Source organism: Balaenoptera ricei, chromosome 1, assembly GCF_028023285.1.
Source record: "Balaenoptera ricei isolate mBalRic1 chromosome 1, mBalRic1.hap2, whole genome shotgun sequence".
Classification (NCBI taxonomy): Eukaryota; Metazoa; Chordata; class Mammalia; order Artiodactyla; family Balaenopteridae; genus Balaenoptera; species Balaenoptera ricei.
Window position 1 is genome coordinate 157907033 of NC_082639.1, and position 23183 is coordinate 157930215.

General features: G+C 49.2%; 1 protein-coding gene across 5 annotated transcripts in view; it reads left to right on the plus strand.

Annotated features, from left to right (window-relative positions):
* Positions 1-19873, plus strand: part of PPFIA4 (PTPRF interacting protein alpha 4) — a 47843-nt gene extending 27970 nt beyond the window's left edge. For 3 of the 5 annotated variants that reach the window (XM_059939283.1, XM_059939294.1, XM_059939305.1), the window contains 11 exons: positions 1288-1381; positions 1875-1956; positions 2490-2690; positions 3394-3456; positions 4055-4081; positions 5825-6000; positions 9480-9577; positions 10327-10502; positions 13248-13316; positions 16810-16987; positions 17591-19873. In XM_059939283.1, the coding sequence (XP_059795266.1) occupies positions 1288-1381; positions 1875-1956; positions 2490-2690; positions 3394-3456; positions 4055-4081; positions 5825-6000; positions 9480-9577; positions 10327-10502; positions 13248-13316; positions 16810-16987; positions 17591-17640 (1214 nt within the window). In that variant the 3' untranslated portion in view covers positions 17641-19873. Of the gene's footprint in view, positions 1-1287; positions 1382-1874; positions 1957-2489; positions 2691-3393; positions 3457-4054; positions 4082-5824; positions 6001-8316; positions 8345-9479; positions 9578-10326; positions 10503-13247; positions 13317-16809; positions 16988-17590 lie in introns of those variants that run through there. The other 2 variants (XM_059939317.1, XM_059939323.1) reach the window with 2 other exon arrangements.
* The last annotated feature ends 3310 nt before the right edge of the window (positions 19874-23183 follow it).

Here is a 23183-nt window from a genome sequence, read left to right on the forward strand (position 1 = left end):
CCTTCCTCCTTCTCTTTCCCTCATCTATTCAGTTATTTGTTCAATAGACATGTATTGAGTAACTACTGTAAACAAGGCTTAGTATTAGGTATCAGAGCAATAGTGCATTCCTTCAAGGAGCTCAGTTTCTAATGAAAAGGAAAAAATAAAGAGATGATTCTAAAACAATATTAAGATAGCAATATGCTCTGGGTGCTTCTGGAACTCAGAGGTCAGCCATGGAGTGGTGGGAGCGACAGGAGCAGCTTCCTCTGCTGGGCAACACCTGGGCAGAAGCTTGAAGGCTAAGTGGGAATTAGCCAAGCCAAGAAGAGGTGTGTGTGTGTGTGTGTGTGTGTGTGTGTGTGTGAGGGGAAGGGGATGGGGTAGGGGGGGTCTGAGAAAGGCAAAGATTCATGGGTGTGAGAGTTTTGTAAGCAGTTGAGTTTATTCAGAGTGGGGAGGGAAGTGGGTGGGGGGAGCAGAAGAGGTGAGTTTAGACCCTAGGTTGGGGCCAGCTCATAAGGGCCTTGCAAAATATATTGTGGAGCCAGCCACAGATGGGAGGGGGCAGGGCTGAGAAGGTCTGGTCAGCAGAAGAGGCATCTCGTGTTGAAGCCTTATGATTTCCTATGTTCCCCACACCACACTGGCACCTAAACCTAAGACAGCATCCCAGATTGGCTTCTGGATTACCAACACCCTCTGTCCTCTGTGCACTTGTGAGGAGTGACCAGGGCTTAAATGAATTGTAAAATGCTGCCCCTGCCATGAACTCTAACATCAGTTCAGGAGATCTTTAACGGAAGAGGACAGAGCTATGCATGTTCCCTTTTGCGATTTGTGCAAGTGAGTGGCCCTGAGAAAGAGGCCCAGACACATATCTCTGAACGTGCCTCTTTCCCCACCCTCAACCCAGGTCAGGACAATTCTGTCTAAGCCTCAAAGCCCACTCTGGCTCTCTGGGTTTCCTTTTCCCCTTGGTTTGGAGGAGGGACAAGTTCTGGCTAGGATTCTGCTGCCGTTAGGGTGGAACAACTTCCATCCATCTGGCTGAAAAACACCTCCAGGGCTGAGGTTTCCAGTGGAAGGCTCTCTGGGCTTGGGGTGAACCACTCGATGCCGCTGTGGGACTGCCTGGTTGTAGGGATGTCATGTGGAGGCTCCAAGAATAATGGGTTGTCCCATCAGACCCTCGGGTTGTCACATGCTGAGGAGCCTCCTGCTGGTCTGCTCCCCAGTCCTGGCGCAGGCCAAGGGAGGAGAAGCAGAGAGGGCCTAGCTGATATGCCATCTCTTCCCTTCTAGTTCTGCTAACAGACTCTGAGCTCGGTCTGCAGGAGCCCATGGTACCTACCAAGCTGGGGACCCAGGCAGAAAAGGACCGGCGGCTGAAGAAGAAGTAAGAGCCACTGGCCAGGCTCTGCCAGGGTGGGGTCCAACCCCTCACCCACTGTCTTTTCCCTGGACTGCTATGGGACTGAGCTCAGGCAGCCAGAGCCCAGCAAAGCCCTTTCTGGACTGAGTTGGCCTGGTCTAAGTGGGCACAGCAGGGTTTGGGAGGTTGTTCTTAGGATGACCTGAGTGAGAAAGAGACAAGGGTGCTGTGGGAGAGTGACCCAGCACCTGGGGCTCTCTGGCAGAGCAGAGTAGAATGTCTGTGTTTCAGGCCATGTGCAAACAAAGCGAGAGCCCTCACCTCGGGGAATGGAGAGGTGTTGCTGCTTCATGTCTTGGTGTCACACTGCTTCAGGAATAGAGCAGGGGTGGCAGTCCAATGGTGGGGAGAAGGGGTAGTGGGAGTCCAACTCTTGGCACAGCCCATGGTCCCTGGGAGTAAGCATGGTTGAGAAAGAAGGAAGGACTAGTGAGTCTGTTGTTCCTCTTCCTGCAAGACACCAGCTGCTTGAAGATGCCCGCAGAAAAGGAATGCCCTTTGCCCAGTGGGACGGCCCTACTGTGGTCTCCTGGCTAGAGGTAAACCTGGGCAAAGGGAGTCTAAGTCTACTCAGGGGTCTGGTGGGAAGGATGTGTGGATTGGGACAAGGACTCCTTGAGCAAAGGGGTGGTATTCCTAGAGTTTTCCCAGCATGTTTCTCCCTTGCCAAGTGCACAGTGCCATACCTAGCACTTAGCCAGAATCGATGCTATATACTGATGCCTCTCGAGTAGCTAAGTCTGGATAAGGGGAATTAATCTTCACTGAGCCATTAAGACTTAACACAGGTGGTTTCATTCTTCATATAGGTGCCCCCAGGAGCTAATCACCCATGCAATGTTGGTAAAATCCCTTCACCTTCCCAGGCCTTAGATTTTTCATCTGTAAAATGGGAAAAAGAGGCATTTGATGATGGTCATCTCCACATTTCTAAATTCCTCTGCTTTTCATTTGCTGTTCTGAGACCATGGATGAGGCCTGGCCCTTGCCTCTCAGTATTGCCAAACTTTTGCAGTGGAGCCCAGATCTTGGGAAAGGGGCTGAATTTACCCTCTGTGCCCCATATCTGCAGCTCTGGGTGGGGATGCCTGCTTGGTATGTGGCAGCCTGCCGGGCCAACGTCAAGAGTGGTGCCATCATGTCAGCCCTCTCGGACACAGAGATCCAGCGGGAAATTGGCATCAGCAATGCCCTGCACCGGCTCAAGCTCCGGCTGGCTATCCAGGAGATGGTGTCACTGACCAGCCCCTCTGCCCCACCCACCTCCAGGACTGTGAGTGGCCTCTCCCTCACCCAGGACATTTTCAGAAGCCCCAAAATAGTGTTTACAAAGTCTCATATTGGTCATTGGGAAGATGGCAGCATTTGAGTCCTGCCCCTTACTTCCCATTCCCACAAAGGGTTCCACCCAGTCTCCAAGAGGAGGTAACACGGTTGCTAGCAGAATCCCAGCAGGCCTAGTTCCCTGCCTCCCACGTACCACCCATGAGCTCCATCTCCCCATACCTACTCTGCCGGTAATTTTAGATCTTTGGGCAGAGTTTCCCAAGACAGGACTTCTGGGTTCTGTGTTTTTGACAGATTGGGGTAGCAGAGGGAGTAGGGCATTTGTAAATTCTGGTCCTCCAACCTCTCCACAAGAATGTAAACCTCTCCATGGACCCCCCAAGGTAAAATTTTTCACTGTAGTCCATCTCTGTGATTGGGGTCAGCCCTTATTCCAGATTCACACCATTTATTCATATTCATTCAGGAAACATTTGTTGGGTACTTCTATGTGCCAGGCACTGTGCGAAGCAGTGCAGATACAGTAATAAAACAGAGTCGCTCAGAGCTAGACAATGTGCAGAATTCTGGGCTGGGCCTGTGGGAAGACTCAGGGGAAGGGAGCTATGTCTTGTCCTTAGGGCTCCCAGCCTGATGGGGAGCCTAGGAGCTCACACGCAGGATCAGCTAGGTCTCCTCTCTGCCTACAGTCTTCTGGGAATGTCTGGGTCACCCATGAAGAGATGGAAACTCTGGCAACATCCACTAAAACAGTGAGTCTGGCCCTGGGCCCTGGGCCTGGGGTTAGGGCTGATGACTTGCATGAGGATGAGGGAAAGGTTGTGGGAAGTCAAAGGGGCTTGTAGCTGATCTAATACGAGATTGGTATCCCTGATGTGTGATGGAGTTCTGTTCTCAGGGTGGTGGGTTGGTGGGAAAGAAGTGAGAATGGAAACAGTTTTTGTGTGTGGGGGGGTGGTCTATTCCGGGGGTCACAAGTTCACCCTGGGCTACTGGTATACTCCAGTAAAGAAGAGCAGGGCTTGGGAGGATTTTGCCCTGCTATCAGCATGAAGCCACAGAGTCCTTACCCTTGTGCTTGATCCTTGGTGGAGGAACAGGGAGGGTTGGGAGGACCTGGCACCTTGCCTGACTGTGTTTCTGCCACACACACATTTGATCCCCCCTCACTGCAAACACAGGCACGTGCACCAGCCTTCTGTGCTCTCTTAACCTTTCCAACAAGCTTTCCCTAGTCACCCATCCAGCTACTGGGGTGTCTGCTCCTCCTTCTTGATGGGACCTTGGGTGGAGGCTGCCAGGTTTCTTGACTTTGCCTGTTTCCCCCTGACATGCTGCACTCATTCCTAGGACAGTGAGGAGGGCAGCTGGGCTCAGGTAAGACCCCCTCCTCTTGTCCAGAACCAACTCTCAGCAGTTTGGGGTAGTGTTCTCCCAGCAGGTTCGCTCCCCTGCAGGACTCTCTGAGCCCCAGTCTTTTAGGTCCCTCTTCACCTGTCCCTGGGCACAGGTTCTCTCCTCCACTGAAGCCACCCGCCTCCATCCTTCTTCATTCCCCTTTAGCTACTTCTGGTTTTTCACTATGGCAGGTGAGGAGCCTTGGAGGGCTGTGCCCCCAGCATGCCTGCCTCTTCCCCTCAGTTCGACCCTCTTCCCCTCAGTTCGACCCTCTTCCCAGGAGTAATGAGACTTAGATTAGTATGAATCCTCTTCCTCTTCCTGTCCCTCTCAGGGGTACCCCTGGTGAGCTGAGCAAAGGGCTTTCATTCATTCACTTGGTGAGCAAGGATTTATTGAGCAGCTGCTAGGTGTTAGGCCTTTCTATGCCCTCTGGATACAGAAGTGAGCAAACTTAGCCCTCATGGGGCTTATATTCTAGGGGAGAAACAGACAGTAAACAAACAAATAAATGGACAATATATCAGATAGATGTAAGTGCCACGAATAAAAATGAAGCATGTAGCACTGTTTATACTTGTTGGGCAACCCCATCAACAGGAGACTGGACAGATCAGTTATAGTATATTCTCACAGTAAAACACTATTTAGCAAAGGGAATGGATGACTCAGACATATAGTGTAAAGTGAAAAGTGTAAGTCCCAAAAGATTTTCTATTAAAACTCAAAAACAAGCAAATTTAATCATATTATTTAGAGAAATATACCTTGGTGACTATAAGAACATTTTTTCAAGCAGGGGCATCATGGACAGAAAACTCAGCATGGTGGTTACCTCTAGAGGGGCAGTAGGGCATAAGATGGGGAAGAAGAACATAAAGATGGATGCAACAGTGTGGATAACATGGATGGTGTCCAAGGATGTTAACTTCGTTTTTATGCTTAGTAATGAACATACGCTACATATGTTTTATATGTATCAATCGTTTTATTTTAAAAGATAACAAAATAAAATTTTCAATTCTAAAAAAATCAAGTTGGGTAAGGAAAGAGAGTGATGGAGGGTTACCATTAAAATTCATTCTAAGGATAGATGGTTAGGGAGGTCCCTGCCCTCAAGGCAGGAGGCAATGACTAAGTGGAGCAGGCCTCTCAGAACCAGACCGGGTGGGAGGTGGGGCACACGGTCTGTGGTGGGGTGGGGAGGCGGCACACGAAGGACCTAGGGAATCTCTGGAGAGACAACCAAGCCTTAGAGAAGAGTGCTGGCAGGTGCAGTTCACCTTACTTCATTTTTTTATATCTTTAGCCAAACGTAACTCCCTGTGGACCGTGTGAGGCCAGTTTCCCAAGTGAGACTGGCTTTCTTTGTCACTCTGCACGCCCTCTGTAATGCAGCCTATCCCCTGGGCTCAGCAGGCTTGAGGCTGACTGAAAATCAGGAAGGCAAGTCTGCCTTACAGCACCACAAATGCATTTCAGAGTCGATGGGAAGGATTTCCTATGATTTGCTGCCTAGGTAGTTGCTTCTGTTCATTAGTGTAGATAACTGATAAGTGAGTGGGAATATATCATTTCAGGATCTTAAAAAGCTCCATTTAAAATCCCCACCTCCCGCCTCTACCAGCCCCTCAGTGAAAGTAAGCTGAAATTTTATTGAACTGCTAGCTGCAACCTGCTGGCACTGCCTTTGCCCCCAGCCTCCTCCATCTTGTTCTCCAGACCCTGGCCTATGGGGACATGAACCACGAGTGGATTGGGAACCAGTGGCTGCCCAGCCTGGGGCTCCCCCAGTACCGCAGCTACTTCATGGAGTGCCTTGTGGACGCTCGCATGCTGGATCACCTCACCAAGAAGGACCTGCGGGTCCATCTGAAGATGGTGGACAGCTTCCACCGGTGAGCCAGGCTGGAACCCAGGGCCACCTCCCTACACAGGTCTCCCCCAACTCTGGGGGTCTGTCTCCAAGAATAGAGGTGCTTCCATCTCTTTCTTTGCCTGTTCTGGGTGGTAACAGGTCTCCCTTTGGGGAAAGCCAAATCTTTGTCTCCCCTGCAGTTTGAGGGTTTAGTCCTCTCACCTCCAACCCTTAAGACACAGTCATTTCTCTTTAGCTTCATTTGGAAAATTTTCCCCCTAGATATGAATTTTATTTCTTGTCATTGAGCTTGCTGAATTCTCTACATTTACCCTGAGAAGACTCACACTGAACCCAGCATCTATTTTAGGTGTCTAATTCCTTACAAGATGAGAGGAAAGTTCTTTCTGGATGCTTGCCCTGCCAACATCCCAGATCTGAGCCTCTCAGTTTTAAACACACATCCTTTTGTACAGGAAGTCATCCAGTGTTCTCCTCCTCTTTGTTGAAAAGATCTTCTGTGCAAAAGTATCTGCAGTGGAGGTCACAAACTGGTAGCCTGAGGGCAGAATTTGGCTCACACATGTAATTTGTTTGGCCTACATTGTATTTTTAAAATTATGACCGTAGCTGCCAATATTTAAACACTAGGAAATGTTAAACAAAATTCTGGATGTCTGGCTTCTCTTGAAAAAGAGAAAGCTCTATGGGCACATCCCAGCATGGAAACAACCAGCTGGAGCTAGGGAGGCAGCCCTCCTAAGACATAGGTTTTTGGTAATGGTTCCAGGAGTTGACGGTTTTTAGGAAGTCCTTTTTAACATCCAACTTCAAATCACACAGGCTGCTATTTGAGCCAGGTCTTTTATCTTGAGTAGTTAATGTGACAAAGGGTGGAGTTAGGAGTGTGTGGCTTTTCAAGGTTCTTTTAGGGCTCTGCAGGTGTCCCTTGGTCTCTCCAACTCATAAACAACAGAAAGTTATATTTGGAAGGGATCTAGTTAGCCTCCATATTTTATGGGTGAGGAAACTGAGGCATGGGAAGGAGCAGCGGCCCGAGGTCACTCAGGGATGCTAGCAAAATGCAAGTCTCCTGACTGAAATCCAGTTCTCTTGCCACCATATTGCAGAGCCGCCTATGCTGGAACCCCCAGCTGTGTCTGTGCTGAGCACCACCCCTCCCTCACCACCGGGGCTGAAAGGGAATCTTTTGTTTCTGTCAATCTGGGAGGCTGCCAGGCCTAGCTGCACCTGTTCCCTCAGTGATTGATAGGGCTGGGGAGAGAAGGGCCATTCCCCACCAAGCTGAGATGTGCCTCGGTTGCTAGAGGATCAGGCAGCCCAACCCTATACAGCATTATGGAAGTCCTCCCCCGACCCTTTGCCCATGAGAGACTCTCAGCCTATACACACCGTTCCAGATTTAGCTCTAAATCTTGGGTACTTCACAGTTTCTAAAACATTTCCACATTCCTTACCTCAATTAGGTATATAACTGCTTTTTTTCCACTTAATATTTCATAAGCATGTTCTTATATCTTTAAAAATTCTTTTAAATCATACTTCTTTAACGATGAGAAAGAGTTATTTAAAGACTCTCCTTTCACAGATGGGGAAAACAAGTCCAATAGAGATTGAGTGTCACCAGGTCACTCAGCCAAGTGGTTACAGAATGGGGCCAGCATCCTTCTTTCTTGACACCCAACTCAGAGCTCTTTTCCTTAGACCATAGTGTTCTATTGAGCAGGTTTCCATGAGAATCTCCTATTTTGACAGGAGAAAAAGCACACACAATAATTAGTAATGTCCTCCCAAAAGTGGTACCATTACTGAATGCCTCTGATGTTCAAGAGCTGGTCTAAGCCCTTTCATACAGGGTCACCTTTAATGCTCACAGTAACTCTGCAGGAGAGGTATGACCCCCATCTCACATATGCTGAGTGCCACTCAACTGGGAAGTGGCACAGCTGGCATTCAGATCCAGGTGGATCTGACTTTAAGGCCTTTATATTTTTGCTAAGCTGTGCAACAGCTTTGAAAGTCATAGGAACTGAACTGAAAATTATAGTAAGTGAGATTGAAATTAGAGGCATTTCCATTTAGGAGGTATGTGTGCATCTGCCCCCTCCAGGGGACCAAGGCTTAAACCAGTGGCCTTGAGCCAGATCCCTTAGAAGTGGTGTCTCTGAGCTATAAGGGTTTGTTCTAGGCAGATGGGCTACCTGGGTAGAACTGAGGGGAGAGAAGTAGGGAGCAATCAAGCATAATTTAATCTCACAAAGCAATGGCCTCAATGATAGAGTCAAAAGTATTTGGAATTGGGAGAGACCTTCTATTCTATTCCTCCACTTTGTAGATGACAAAACCCAGAGAGGCTGAATGACAGAGTAGTGTTCAAGTTTAAAGAAGAACACTACAGGGAAAGCTGCCCAAGATGGAATGAGCTGCATCAAGAGGTAGTGAGTTCCCTGTCACCAGAGGTGTTTAGGCACAGGTGTTCATAATACTCAAAAGGATGTTACAGAGGTGACTCCTGCATTAGGTGGGGGGGAGCTTGGACTGATAGTGTGTGGGGTCCCTTCTAACCTACAGATTCTTTGGTTCGTGGCCTGGCTTAGTAATTATTTATTGAGTGCTTACTATGCACCTGGTACAGTTTAAAGTACTTTTAGTACTTTATGTGAATTATTTCACATCATTCATTTAGCATTTATGGTGTTTACATTTGTGGAATGTGTCAGGCACCATCCTAGGGGTTTGAGATACATCAGTGAACAAAACAAACCTCCTTGCCCTCGTGGAGCTTACATTGTAACTGGGAGAGACAAACAAGGAATTATAAATATATAGAATGTTAATAGATAAAAGGTGGTAGAAAAAAAAATTAGACCAGCGTAAGGGGGATTGGTGGTGCTGGTGATGTTGCAGTTTTAAATCAGGTGGACAAGGTAACTACTGAATTTAAAATATAACATTTGAGCAAAAACTTAAAGGAGACAAGGGGGTAAGCCACGTAGCAGACTGGGGGGCAGGGAGGGGGTGTGTTCCAGGCAGAAGGAGCAGCCACTGCAAAGGCCCCAAGGCACATAGGCCAAGCATTCCTGCCACGTTTGAGGAACAGCAGGGCTATCAGTATAGGGGCAGATCATTTATCACATTGTAGGCCATTGTAATGACTCTGAGTGAAATGGGCACATGAAAGAATATCTGTAGGGTTCTTTGTCATTCCAGTGCCTGGAGAGGGAGGGACATGTTGCTATCATTCAAAGAACTTTCCTTTGTCAATCAGGCCCACACCCTGGCTGAGGGGGAGGACTTGGGGTAGGCAGAGAGAGGGAAGTGGCCTTGGGATGGATTATGTCTAAGCCCTGGAGGAAGGAGGAGAAGGAGCAGGCTGGGATGTCTCTGTGCTGGAGGATATAGGTCTTGATGGGCTGTGGTTGGTGCTGGATATGGGGCAGATGTGGTAGAAACGTGGCCCCACTGAGGCTCTGGCTCAGGGGGGCTGTGTCCCTGCAGAACCAGTCTTCAGTATGGCATCATGTGTCTGAAGAGGCTGAATTATGACCGGAAGGAGCTGGAGAAGAGGCGGGAAGAAAGCCAGCATGAGATCAAGGGTAAGCTTGTCAGGCTCAATGGAGCCTCCTCTGAAAGTTGTGGTGGGAGTGGCCTTGGGGGAGCAGGGACCTGCCTCACTGATCCCTGCCTTGGGCTGAGTGAAGGGAGGAGAGGCATTCTGTGCCACAGGGAAGCTCCAAATCTAAGAGGGAAGACACAGCCCTTAGGGAGCAGGGAGCTCCCAGTCTGATGAGGGAGACACAATCCATGCCCAAAGGATGCTGCCATCTGGTGGAGGAAAAATAGCCCCTGCCCAATCAGCTGCAACATCCCCCTCCCCAACACATTAGACAATGGCCACCAACTAGACAAATGCAATGATCCCCTTGGGATAATGCTATAGACTGGTGTGAGAAAGTGCTCATGGAACTTGGTGATCTGGGTGGGGCTGGACAGGAAAGAAAGGCAAGTCTTAGAAGAGACCTTGAAGGTAGAAAGAATAAGAAGAGGGCCATTCCCGCCTGGGGGCAGGGGATGACTGGTACAGGGGCTCTGGGGAGAAAGCCTATTAGCCTGACCCTGAGTCTTGCAGTGGCAAGAATGGAGTGGTATGGGGCTGGTTCTCCAAGAGCCCAGGTGCCAGGGAGGACAGAAAGAAGATGTGGAAAGTTGAGGTGGGTAGGGGTGGGTAGGAGCCAAGAGAACAGGGTGGACTGGGTCTCTGGGTCTAGGGACCTCTACTTCTGTCCCTGGAGGGGCCTTGGCCAAACCTGTCTCTTTCTACTCCTTTTCTTCCTCTGCCCTCCAGATGTGCTGGTCTGGACCAACGACCAGGTGGTTCATTGGGTCCAGTCTATTGGGCTCCGGGACTATGCAGGAAACCTGCATGAGAGTGGTGTGCATGGTGCTCTGCTGGCCCTGGACGAGAACTTCGACCACAATGCGTTGGCCCTGGTCCTCCAGATACCCACGCAGAATACCCAGGTAGGCTGTAAGTCTCAATCAGTCTGATCTTGGTCATCAGTCTCAATCTTGCTCTCTCTCCCTCTGATATGCGCAAGTTTATGGATTGGTGGGAGGGCTTTTTGGAGGCCTGTTCTAGAGGGGATCACAAATGTCCTCAAACCTCCAAGTGGTCCCTATGCATAACCAAGTCCCCAGGAAACAAGTGCCCTTCACATACAGAGCACATTCAGCACAGGCCTGGAATACTGTGTTAATCCCCACACTGCAGTGGGCACCCCCATCTCCTCCCAGCCCCATCTTTACAGCTGACACTTTTCCTCTACTTGCTTCTCTGACCTGACTATTCATAGAAGAAAACTAGCCCTGGGGCCCACAAGGACCAGAGAACCCATATCCCCTTTGTTCCCCACCCCCGGGGATCTGTTCCTGGGTCCCTAGGTTTTAGAAAGCTAAATATACCAAATAACACAGCCCAGGGCTTCTCCATGTCAGGGCTTTGTCTCCCTGTCAACAGCTCAAAAGATTAGACATCTCCTTCCATTACATTTGATAATTATTATGGAGCTGTCATCTAAGAATATATATAAATTCTCTTGAACCTATTTATATGTTTGGCTTTTTTAACTTCCTGTGGGTAATGGACTCTAGAATTACTACCTGTTGTGTAAAGTACTTCCTAATTTTATTTGTCCTAAATGTACCCACAGTGGGCTCCCCCGGGGAAGAGAATTGCCTCATCCTAATTGTCTACGATTTAGTATGGGTATTTGTATTTGACTATTTCTCACCTTCTGTGATTTCATAAACTCTGATTGTGTTGCCTCTGGGTCCAAGCCTTTGTCTCTCCAGACAGAGTGGTCTTAATTCTTTTAGCCTTTCCTCATATAGACTTGTCTCCATGCCCTGATCATTTTAGCTGCCCTTGTCTGGACTGTTTGCAGCTGTCAGATCTCTTGAAATTCAGCCACCAGAGCTGCACAAGCTATTCTGGGAGCAGACGAGTTTTCACTTGTGTGAGGATAGGGCTGAATTGTCTTATAATTTTGGGTGGAGTGTTGGCCTTTTAGGGGTGATGGCAGCACACAGGGCCAGGGCGTCCTACAGTCTCTTTGCAATGACCCATCCCAACCAGTCAGAATGGATAGCACAGATTCCCCTCATTCTCTAGGAAGAGCTGAGATTTCCCCCTAGCTGCAATTTTTCTTTTTTTAATCAAGGAGTCATTTCTAATTGTATTTATTTATTTATTTATGGCTGCGTGGCACGCGGGCTCAGTAATTGTGGCTCGTGGGCTCTAGAGTGCAGGCTCAGTAGTTGTGGCACACGGGCTCAGTTGCTCCACGGCATGTGGGATCTTCCCGGACCAGAGACTGAACCCATGTCCCCTGCGTTGGCAGGCAGATTCTTAACCACTGCGCCACCAGGGAAATCCCAATGCAATTTTTCTATGCTTGCCAATCTCCAACCCCAGCAGCTGCTTTCTTGCCCACTCATACAACTTTGTGAAATGTTTCTGAAGTTTGTAAATGTCATAGTCACCTTTCACTACCCAGAGGAACAGTGTCATCTGGATACTTGAAAATTAACTATGCTTCTCCTTTCTGGTCACTTAAAAAATATTATGTTCCCAATACCAACAAAGACTGTCCCCACAGAATTCTATGGTTAATATTATCTACCCAGAAATGGGCTTGTTTTTCTCTCATTTCCTATCTCTAAATACATTTGTGGACAGCAGTACATCTGTAAACAGTAGCAGGGCTACTGTCTGTTGCTCTCTAACCAATCTTATTTTTCTGACCCATTCATTTAGCTTAGCTATTAGGGGAAGTAGGATCTGACCCAATATGGAATCCTTCATTAAAAATGGTTCAGAAGGGCTTCCCTGGTGGCGCAGTGGTTGAGAGTCTGCCTGCCAATGCAGGGGACGCGGATTCGAGCCCTGGTCTGGGAGGATCCCACATGCTGCGGAGCAACTGGGCCCGTGAGCCACAATTACTGAGCCTGCGTGTCTGGAGCCTGTGCTCCGAAACAAGAGAGGCCGTGATAGTGAGAGGCCCACGCACCGCCATGAAGAGTGGCCCCCGCTTGCCACAACTAGAGAAAGCCCTCGCACAGAAACAAAGACCCAACACAGCCGTAAATAAATAAATAAATAAATTTTAAAAAAATGGTTCAGAATATCTGGTGGTAGTTTTGAAAATTTTCTTGTTTCTGGGATTTCTCAAATCTCCTAGTGAGAAATAGCTGGGAGGCCTAGAGAAGGCCTTTATGCCCCACTCAGCCCAAGGGCCACCAATATCCATGACTGAGCAGTTTTCCTAAGTTAAATTTTTGATGTGGAACTTTATAAAATACATTTATATAATCTAAATAAGTTAAATCTTCATTGTCCATGGTCTACATGCTTATTTACCCCTCCAGAAAGATCGTATGGCATGATATTCCCCTATAGAGACAAACTGTGGGGGTTTTTTCCCCAGTAGGTGAAGTCTGTCCATCCACGTGTTCTATGATCCTACTTTTTAAAAAATTATAGTTTTCTAATTTGCTCCATATGAAAAAAATCGTAAGGTTAACATTTTGACTTCTCAGAGGACACCAAGGTTAGCTCAAAGGAGTGGCATCAAGGGCTAATGGGTTAAATGCACTGAAAACCCCATCTCTGCCCTTGGACCCCCTAGGAAACAGGTGAAAGATGGCATTAGAGGTCATTAACCATAGCGCCTCCCTTCTCTCCCTCTTTCACCCTGTGGACTCCAGGCACGCCAGGTGATGGAGAGAGAGTTCAACAACCTGTTGGCCTTGGGCACAGACCGGAAGCTGGATGATGTGAGTACCTGGCTGTGAACTGGGGGCCTTGAGGATCTGGTCACTGTTGGTTTGTTGGAGTTCATGAGTTCTGCTTTCCTTGGGCTAATGATTGGTGGGGTGGCCTAAGGGAGGAGAGCCATAGAGGATGGGGATGATATCAGGGGGTTGGGGAGGCAGGGACAGGCCTAGCAATAGGCCTGGAGAAGTCTCTATGACACTCCTTCTGGGTACCTCTAGCCTCTTCCAACTCTGTGCCCCAAATCTCCTAACCACACAGGATCAGAGGTTTCCCCCAAAGGTCATCTCTTTGGGATCATACCTTTTTCTTTATCTCTTAGACACCCTCTCTTCAGTGCTGTGAGCACAGCATATCTCCAGCCTGCTAAGTTTCCCACCCATCCAATAGTGTGGTTGTTTGGAGGTAGACATTATTCTGAGGTCATTAAATGACAGGTTTGCTCACACGTTCCTCAGTGCAGTTTGACACAGCTAAACACATGGCTCAGGCTTCTATCATCCCAGCTTCCTTTCTAGATTTACTCTTACGCCCCAGGTCACTGAAGAAACAGTCCCTTCCAACTGGGTTTCATCAGGCCTTCTCCTTGAGTTTAGGTTGGACTATGTCTTGGAAGACTCCAAAGTTCTGGCCATAATGCCAGAACTGTTAGAGATGCCTCCTAAAACATACGTGTTTCCTGAGGGCACAGCCCCCTCCCCAGCCCCTGCCTCCTCTCCCCTCCCTCCTCCCTACTCACTTTCCTACCATTAACCTTGCCTGCCTTCGCTGTCAGGTTTGCCTTAGCTGCCTTGGTTCCAACCAAGTTAAAAAAGAGCCCAGACTGTTTATTTTTAGCTTCTCCATCTTCAGTCAGATCTGTTTCTGATCCCCATTTTCTCTGCAGCACCCCTACCCCTACCAATGCCTCTGTTTAGACTTCTGGGCCTCCTTGTGGGACACCATTAGTGTTATCTACTTATCAATTAGTCTCTTCTTAGTTGGGTTTAACAGGGCTAAAACCCACCTTTGTGGAATGACTACTGCACCTCGGTAGGTAGGACACACTCAGAAACATACAGAATTTGTGGAGGGGTGTTTTCTTCACAGAGGTACCTTGAAATTTGGATTGTGTTATTTACACACACACACACACATATATTACATACATATTACATATGTATATGTGTGTGTGTGTATTCCAGTCAAGGAGAGAAACTGCCAGACCCCACCAGATGTCTCCACTCTGAGATCTGAATCTTCCCAATGCCCCTGCAAGGTGGACCCTCCTACTTATTCCCCACACACTAGGTTTTAAGCTTTCTTTGATACAGCTTTCCCATATATCTTTGAATGGTGCTTTCTAATTTAGAAAACTCTTTACTCCTTCAATCCTTACAAAAATATTCTTTGAATGCCTACTCTGGGCCAGGCATTGGGCAAGGCATGGTGGTGCAGTGAGGACAGACATCTTATTTTATGCTAACAATCATCATGTGAGACAGGTTATCATGCCATCTTACAGATGAGGAATTGAAGCTCAAAGAGGTAACTTACTTGCTGTCACAGATAACTTACCTGCAGTCACAGGCTGACATGTGGCAGAGCCAGACTGGAGCAAAAGTATATCTGATTCCTGTGTTCTTTTTCCTACCTCCTGCTGCCTCCTAAAAGTGGAGATAGCTGGCCTATCAGGCTTCAGGCACTGGGGTGGAGTTACTGAGTAGGTGATATCATCTTGGCAATGCAGTGGGCTTTCTGGGATGCAGCTAGGTGTGGGGCTGGAGAGAACTGATTCTTTAAAAGGAAGCTTAAGTAGAAGGCCAGGTCCTAGGAATAAGGTGAGATTTGGGGGTGGGGGGAGTGGCAGGTGGGAGGTTGGAGATCCAAGAGACTGCCTCCTGTCCAGCCGTCCAGCACATCATCAGCAACCTTGAGCTGTCTCTTGCAACGGTTTCCTTTGACAATTCTGGTTCTCAGTTTCCCCTCTCAAGCTTCAAGGCCCTGGAGGGCTATATCCAGTTCTCCCATGCATGGATGTCAGGACTCAAGGGAAATGAGGAGATGAGGAACACAAAGAACATCTGACTATTAGGGGACAGGGGAGAAAAACAGAAACAAGTTCTTAGGGTTGGCTGAAGATAGAAATGGAGAGAGAGAGAGCGTGCAGAAGAGAAGGGTCTCTAGATTAGGTTAAAGATAGGATCATGGCGAAGACAGAAATGATGAGGAAAGTTACTGATAAACTCAGGGATGGGATGCCTGCATAGGGAGCCAGCTGCCATTTAGCAAATATTTATTGAGTGCCTACTGTGTTCCCAGGCACTACTCAGGTCTGCGGATATATTGGTTGGAACAAAAAGGATCAAAATCTCTGTCCCATGAAGCATAGAATTTGAAAGGGGTAGGGTGGGGGGAGGAAGAGAGGGAGAGAAAGGAATTGATGAAATAATCTCATAAGTACATTTAAAAATGCTATGATGAATGCTATGACAGACATACGTGGTGCTAAGAACTGATGGGGGCATTTGGCCTACTCAGGGCACAAACAACAAACCCTAATGGGGTTGGGAGAGGTTGTTTAGGTGAGACCTGGTGGGTTAGTGTCTCTTACTCCTGCTGCTAGCACTCTACCTGCACCAGTTCCAAGAACACAAGTGTTGAGGGGGATTAGGCATGGCTGCCAAGCAGGATGGTTGTAAGCTGTGAAGGGTGGGGTGGGAGGCTTGTGCAGAGGGACATCCTGTAGAGTTATGGCTCTGGGTGCCCTCTGGCAGAGATAGTTATTTTGGAGACTTGGCTGGCATGGGTGAGAGGGCAGATAGCAGGAGCCTTTGGAGGAACCTGCCTCTGATTGGCCATCTGCCTGACCCATCACTGTCAATGGGTTAGTGTTCTCCCCTGATCCCCTCAGGGATAGGCAGCCTGAGAAATATGTAGGGCAGATGATGTCCTATTTTACATTTACAGATAAGGAAACTGAAGCTCAGAGAGGTTACTTGCTCAGGGTCACATAGCTAGTATTGATAAAATGGAAGCCAGGTCTCCTAACTCCTGACCCAGCGCTGCTTCAGCACACCGGTGCTGCAGCCATACGGAGGCCCCAGAAAGGCAGGGAGGAGTGAACGGAGGCTGGCTGGTGACTACTTCCCATGGATGAGGCTGAGAGGAGGAATACTTTAAAGGTCAATGGGCATCCCAAGCCCAGTTTGAGATGATTGGGGTGGGCAGAGAAACCGAGTTCAACTGCAGGATGCCACATCCGAACAGGGGGACCCCACCCCGCCTAGAGACAGGGAACTTCAGAGTGGCAAGGGCTCCCCGCAGTCATCCACTTTGCCCCATTCACTTTACACTAGGAAAAGCTGAGGGCCTGAAAGCGGACGTGACCTTGCTCCCTTCTTTCCGAAGGGAAAGGTACCCCTAGAACCAGGCATTGACTATCCTACCCCAGGCAGGGAGTGAGGATGGCAGTTCCAACGTAGCCCTGGTCCTCTGCGTGTCCCCACGGTGCAGGGGGAGGACAAGGTGTTCCGCCGCGCGCCCTCCTGGAGGAAACGCTTCCGGCCACGGGACCACCACGGCAGCGCCATGCTCAGCGCCTCTCGCGAAACGCTCCCGGTAGGCTTCCGCGTGTCCACGCTGGGGCCACTGAAGCCTCCACCGGCCCCGCCAAAGAAGATCATGCCTGAAGGTGAGTGGCAGGCTAGCTGGGCATGGCCGCGGCCCAGCAGGACCTAGGTGCCTGGGCGGCGGAGTGGGGCGGGCGCTGGCGCTCAGGCGAGGCCGAGGCGGGCGCGCAGCTCCCGCGCCGGCGCTGCACTAACTAATGGCCGCCGCGGGCAGGCGCGGCCGGGAAGGCCCCACGGGCGAGCTGTGCGCGCACTAACCCGCCGCTCTGTGTTCTCCCGCGGCTGCCGACTCCTCCCAGCCGGGACGGCGGGGGCGCAGAGACTGGAGACCTCCACGGTTCGCACCTACTCCTGCTGACCCCGCCTCCCGGCCCGGGTCTGACGGGGCTGTGCCCGTGGCTCGGGGTAAGTGGGCCAGGCCCTGGTCACGGGCGCTCTTCGGCCCGCCCTCCGCCCGCACAAGGCCTCCCCGCGCCTGTCCCTGGCCTCCGGCCGGCCGTGCCGCTCCAGCCCTGCTCGCGCCCACTGCCCGGCTTGCCCTTCCTGCTTTCTCTGGCCTTGGGCGCTTGGAGCTTGCAAGCACGCCGCAGATACCTCGCAACCCGTCTCTCAGGGACTCACTGCCAACTCACCGCGCAATGCCTGTCTCTTTCTCTCTCTTTTAGCTCACTCTCACTATCTCTACGGACACATGCTCTCCGCCTTCCGGGACTAGCTACAGCCCCCCAAGGCCAGCTTTCTCCTGCTTGGTTTCCCAGGCTCGGAGAGCCCTTAACCCTCCTGCTCGGTCCCCTTACTCCACGGCTCCTAGTCTCGTATCTCAGAATATACTCTCTACCCCCTAGCCATCCCACTACCCCAAGTCCAACGTGTGTCCCTTGTAAGGCTCTCTGGAATGTGGCTGGGTTTCCTGGTGTTGTGGAGGCAACCAGGTTGTGGGTCTGCGGGAGGGAGAGGAAGGCAGCCCAAGATGAATGGACTCCACCTTCTCTCTTCTGCATCTAGCTGGTCTGGACTGCAAACTCCACCAGAGACCAGGACACGCGTCAAGGGCTGGGGATGGCCCTTCCACGAAAATGGCACTTCAGACTGCCTTGCTTGGGTTATTTGGCTTTCTGGTTTCTAGTTTGGTTGTACTAGATGGTCTACATCTGCTTTTGGCACCCTCGCCATTATCCCTCCCCCAACTCATCTGCATAGCTGCAGCTCCTGCCTCATCTCCAGGACCTCCTTGGGGGCTGGGAAGGGCTGTAGAAGGCCCCATTCTTCCTCAGGATGATGAACCTGGGAAGAGGGAAGGCTAAGGTGGAGATTCTAGGCCCTGGTTTAAGTTGAATCCCAAACACCAAGCATAAGGATGGGGAAACTCAGCCCTCCTGCCCAGTGAGAGGTGCAGGGAGGTCAGCTAGAGGGAGAGCCAATGGCCTGTGGTAGCCTTAAGCCCAAATGGCAGCGGGAATGCCTCCTGCCCCAACTGTAGGGTAGAGCTGCTGCTGGGCTGGGGGGAGGGGGAATTGTGTGGATCTTGGCTCTGGATCAAGCTAACCTTGCACTGCCAGCTATGCTCCCAATATTCCTTCCCTTTCTGTCCCCGTTTGCCCCACTTCTTTGATAATCCCAGCCCCATAAGAATATACCTAATGGGTGGATTGAGTATATACATTGACCTTAAAGTCTGGTTTGAGAAAAAGGTAATCTGAGGCTTCCTTCCTCTGATCTCCTAGGAAGAAAATAAAGCTTCCCCTCTAGTGAATCATGTCCTAGGTCCAGGAAATCCAGTGTTGGTGAAGACTGTCATTCTCCTGCTTGTCCCCAAACCACTACCCCTTGTTCAGGGCTCTTTTGGTGTGCAGGGACTGCTTTGTCCAGAAATTCCTGAGACCTGCCCAGTTTCAGTTGCTTTCCCCAGTAGCACGGCAGCATCCAGGGCCGAGGGATACAGGTCCCACTTTGGTAGGAATGTTATTTCCAAGAAATCCCTCTTCTTAACCCATGTACTCATCCTGCCAAGGTGCCTGGAAGTGTTTGGGACCCAAGTTCAGGGTGAGCTGATGGAACCTAAGGTTTCATCCAAGTGAAAGGAGAGGAAAAGTGCCTGAAGCATGTTTCCTGGAGAGGAGCCAGTGAAGTGCCACCCTGCAGGTGGCTGAGCAGCTGGTTTGCAAGCTGATGACTTGGATTCTGAGTGGTGGCAAGGCTAGCAGATGGGATGATGGGTCAGAGCACCCTGTCCAGAAGGAGTGCTGGAGCCTGGGGCAGTACCAGGCTTACAGGTTTCTGCTGCTTTTCAGTAGAGGAGAGGCCCACCAGTGGTGGGGCTGGGTGGGCTCCCATGGATATGGGCAAGGCATCCAACTTCCCTTGCTCTCCCTCATTGTTCCCTGCCCTTCCTGTCTGTCAGGCCACTGGGAATGGAGCTGGAGGAGTTCTTGAGCAGAAAATAAGTTGGATGGAGAGAAAGAGCTCCTATCCCTGGTTAATGGATGTTAAGATTATGGAGAAACCCCAGATTCCTAAGATTGGTGAAGCTGGAGACCACAAGGCCATCTGACTCCTTCAGGGAACTCTGATAGGCTAGCATAGTGGGAAATTCAGCCCCAGCCTCTCCTCTACAACTCAACCCTATCTTATTTCGTCATGTCATAAGGCAGCAGCTGGCAGGACCCAGGTCTGTTCGGGGCATCTTGGGATTATTGCAGGGAGGTGATGCATACAGTGATGGAAGGCTCTTGTCTTGGTGTATCCCTTGCCTCACAGTCAATGTACTTTTTATCTGGGGAGTCACTTGTGACCCATACCCCCTCACCAGCCTCCTGTATCTTGTCAGGTCTCTTCTCAGTACCATACTGCTGGCACAGTGCATCAGGAATGGGTGTATGGGTGTGTATGAGTGTGAGTGTGTGTGTGTACATACCAATAAATAACCTGGTTTTGAGACAACATACAAATGGCTTTGGTCTTTTTTTTTTTTTTTTTTTTTAACTTTGAGCTTACCTGATACATCTAGCTTATTCCACAGTCCTAAGGGCTGCTGTAATCTGGAAAGTAAATATCAGAGTTTTTAAAACTTGTAGTCAGGGCTTCCCTGGTGGCGCAGTGGTTGAGAATCTGCCTGCTAATGCAGGGGACACGGGTTCGAGCCCTGGTCTGGGAAGATCCCACATGCCGCGGAGCAGCTGGGCCCGTGAGCCACAACTACTGAGCCTGCGCGTCTGGAGCCTGTGCCCCGCAACGAGAGGGGCCGCGATAGTGAAAGGCCCGCGCACCACGATGAAGAGCGGTCCCCGCACCGCGATGAAGAGTGGCCCCCACTTGCCGTAACTAGAGAAAGCCCTCGCACGAACCGAAGACCCAACACAGACAAAAATAAATAAATAAATAAATAAATAAATAAATAAAACTTGTAGTCAGTCAGTAACCTTCTGTTTACTTACATAACCATGGGTTGATAGGTTAGTGTTTGAGCTACTTGTGACAAGGGAGTATAGGAAAAGGAGTGAGGAGTCCTGACTGCTGGGATTGATTTATTTCTTTTTCTTCCTCTGTACACACCTGCTTCACTATCCTCATAGACTTTCATACTGATGCAAGAGTTACTGATGCTAAACACCCATTAGTCATATCACACTGCTGTTCGCTTTTGTAGCAGCTCCACTGCTACCACTGAGGTCCAACTCCTCGGTGTAGGACAAGAGGCCATCATGACTTGTTCCAGTGCCCTCTCCTCCCAACAATCTTGAGTCCACGTAACTCAGAAATGTTGTGTCTACCCAGGCCCATCACCAGAAGGCAGCACAGAATACTTCTTTCCTTGCCTTTGCAACTGTGAACCTTCCAGACCCACTTCAAGCATCACCTGGGAGGCATTGCCTGCCTCTCCTCAGAAGAATTAGATAACCAGCAACCTTTTGCACCCCTGGCACTCTGTGCACATTGTGATGCTGCCTAGTCATTGTCCTCTCTTTGTCTGTTTCCCACTGGGCTGTGGGGAAGCTCCTTTAGGTCAATCTCATCGATCTCTGTGTCCCTAGATGTATATACTTGAATGAATAAATGAACCAACCTTATCTCAGAGGGGTTTTATAAGGATTATTATTAAATAAAGCTAAAAATTATTGAGAACTATTGTGTGCCAGGCACTGTTCTAAGCATGCTAAATGTATTAGCTCATTAAATCCTCCCAACCCTGTGATGTATCATCATCACCATTTTGCAGAACAGGAAATTCTAAAGCTGAGACAATGCAGCTGGTAAGATATAGATGTACAGATGTTTGTTAAAACTTCTGGCCCAGTTCCAGGAGTGCTTAACAGATATTACTTGCTTCTCTTTTAAGTGAGCCCAAGACCCTGCCCTGAAGTTAAGCTTCTCGTAGCTCCCTTTCTCAAACTCTTACATCTGTACCACTCATGCGGTACTTGGCTCCTGTGATTTTCATGGAGCCTTGTTTCTTCTGTTCATCTGAATGGTGAACTCCCTGAGGGCAGCATAATCCACCATCCAGCCTTGTATCCTCTCCAAGGCTAACTGACCCACTGATGATACAGGATGGCAGAGTCCATGGGCACAGATGGCAGGATGGGAGCAAGACAAGGCAACTTGTGACTCAGGGAGGCCAAACAGGCAAGGAAAGATGCTGGCCTAGTGCCTACAAGCCTCTGGGGGTCCCCTCCCACCCTCTCAATGATCAAAGGTAGAGTTGACCAGCCTTGGTGACCAGCTGGCTACAGGAGTGAGATCTGAAGGAATCCAAGAAAACTAGTTTCCCAGAGTTACCATCTACTGGGGTGGGGAATGTAGAGGGAACAGGCTTATGTGAAAATGTGAGCTTGATATTGGACATGCTGCATTTGAGATGAGACCCCAACATCATGTTTCTGTCAGCATTTGTAAAAAAGAAAGAAGACTCTAGGTTTCTTTCCTAGAACACTTTCCTTTGCCTTCCTTAGGAATGGTCCAGCAGAGTGAGAGGCAGAGAATCTGGATCAGGTGGTTGCCTGTGGCTGAGGGGGGGGGGGTGAGGGACAGCCAGAATCGCTGTGGGGTTTGGGGATCCCATTTGGGCCTAGGTGGTGCCTCTTTAGCCAAGATCCTAGCCCAATTCACAGCCTTCAGTTCTTTCTGAGCTTTAGCTCACCTCCAGGCATCTCTGCCCTAGCCTGGAGCCCAGAAACCAGGAATTCAGACAAGTCCAGGGGACGTGACATGGTGGGTCTTATCCAAGAAACAGATACCTGAGCTGAGGGGGCTCCTCTTCTCTCACCCTCCATTTTACCCCCTTTACCTCCCTCTCCAGTTGGTCCAACCACTTACTGTACCTGCAGCACTTAAAAAGGTTTTTCACTCTGCCAAATAGGTTACTTTGAGAAGTTAGATACCTAAGGATGTTTATTGGAGTGCAGCAAATAGTACTTTAAGCATTCTGCAATTCACACTAATTATCTAAACACTCCAAGAAGTTCCTCTCTACACACTGACAATTGGTATGTCAATTTCAAATCTTATCTTTTTATTCTAGCAGATTCCCTAAAGTCCGTTATTAGGCAACATTTGTTTAACTTTGATTTATTGCATGTGCTTCCACTGGAGACCAGATTTAAGCTAATTTCCCCAAAGAACTATCACTCATTACTCATTAATTGGAGTCTTATCTGTAATTCAGTTGTGAAGGTCAAGCATTTGTTAATTTAAGAAAGTCCCTGTGCTTTGATGACAAATGTTTCTTCTGTGAAAATAATGAGTGAGGCTGGGCTCCAGTTTGCCATTCACACAGGTGAAGTTCTAGCAAATTGTTTCTTCCTGGTGGGAGGCTTAAGGACTTGAAGACTGAAAAAGAAATAAGCAGACAATGACTACACCTGACAATGGTCAGGAACAATCGACCTTAATAGCCATTGCTTAGAACTGTTCATTCGTAACAGATTATGAATATGAACCTCAGATTCCAATTGACATGATAACTGAAGAGGAATAAACTTAAAAAATATATCCAGCAACCTGAGAGCCTATCAGTTCCTTAGTAGAGATGAGTGCCTTTCTCTTGGCCAGACCAAGCCCACAGTAAGAAGGAGGGCAACTGAAGGCAGCCGGCTTGTATCTACCCTAGGAGCTTGGGAGGTACCAGGGGCAGAGGAAATGAACCTGAGGGAAGAAGATCCCCCTTGAATGGGTAGTTCAGTATTATTGGTGCATAATAAGGGAGTGAGTATAGATTGTAGAGCCAAGGTGTTGCACCCACACATGTTACTCTCCTCATCT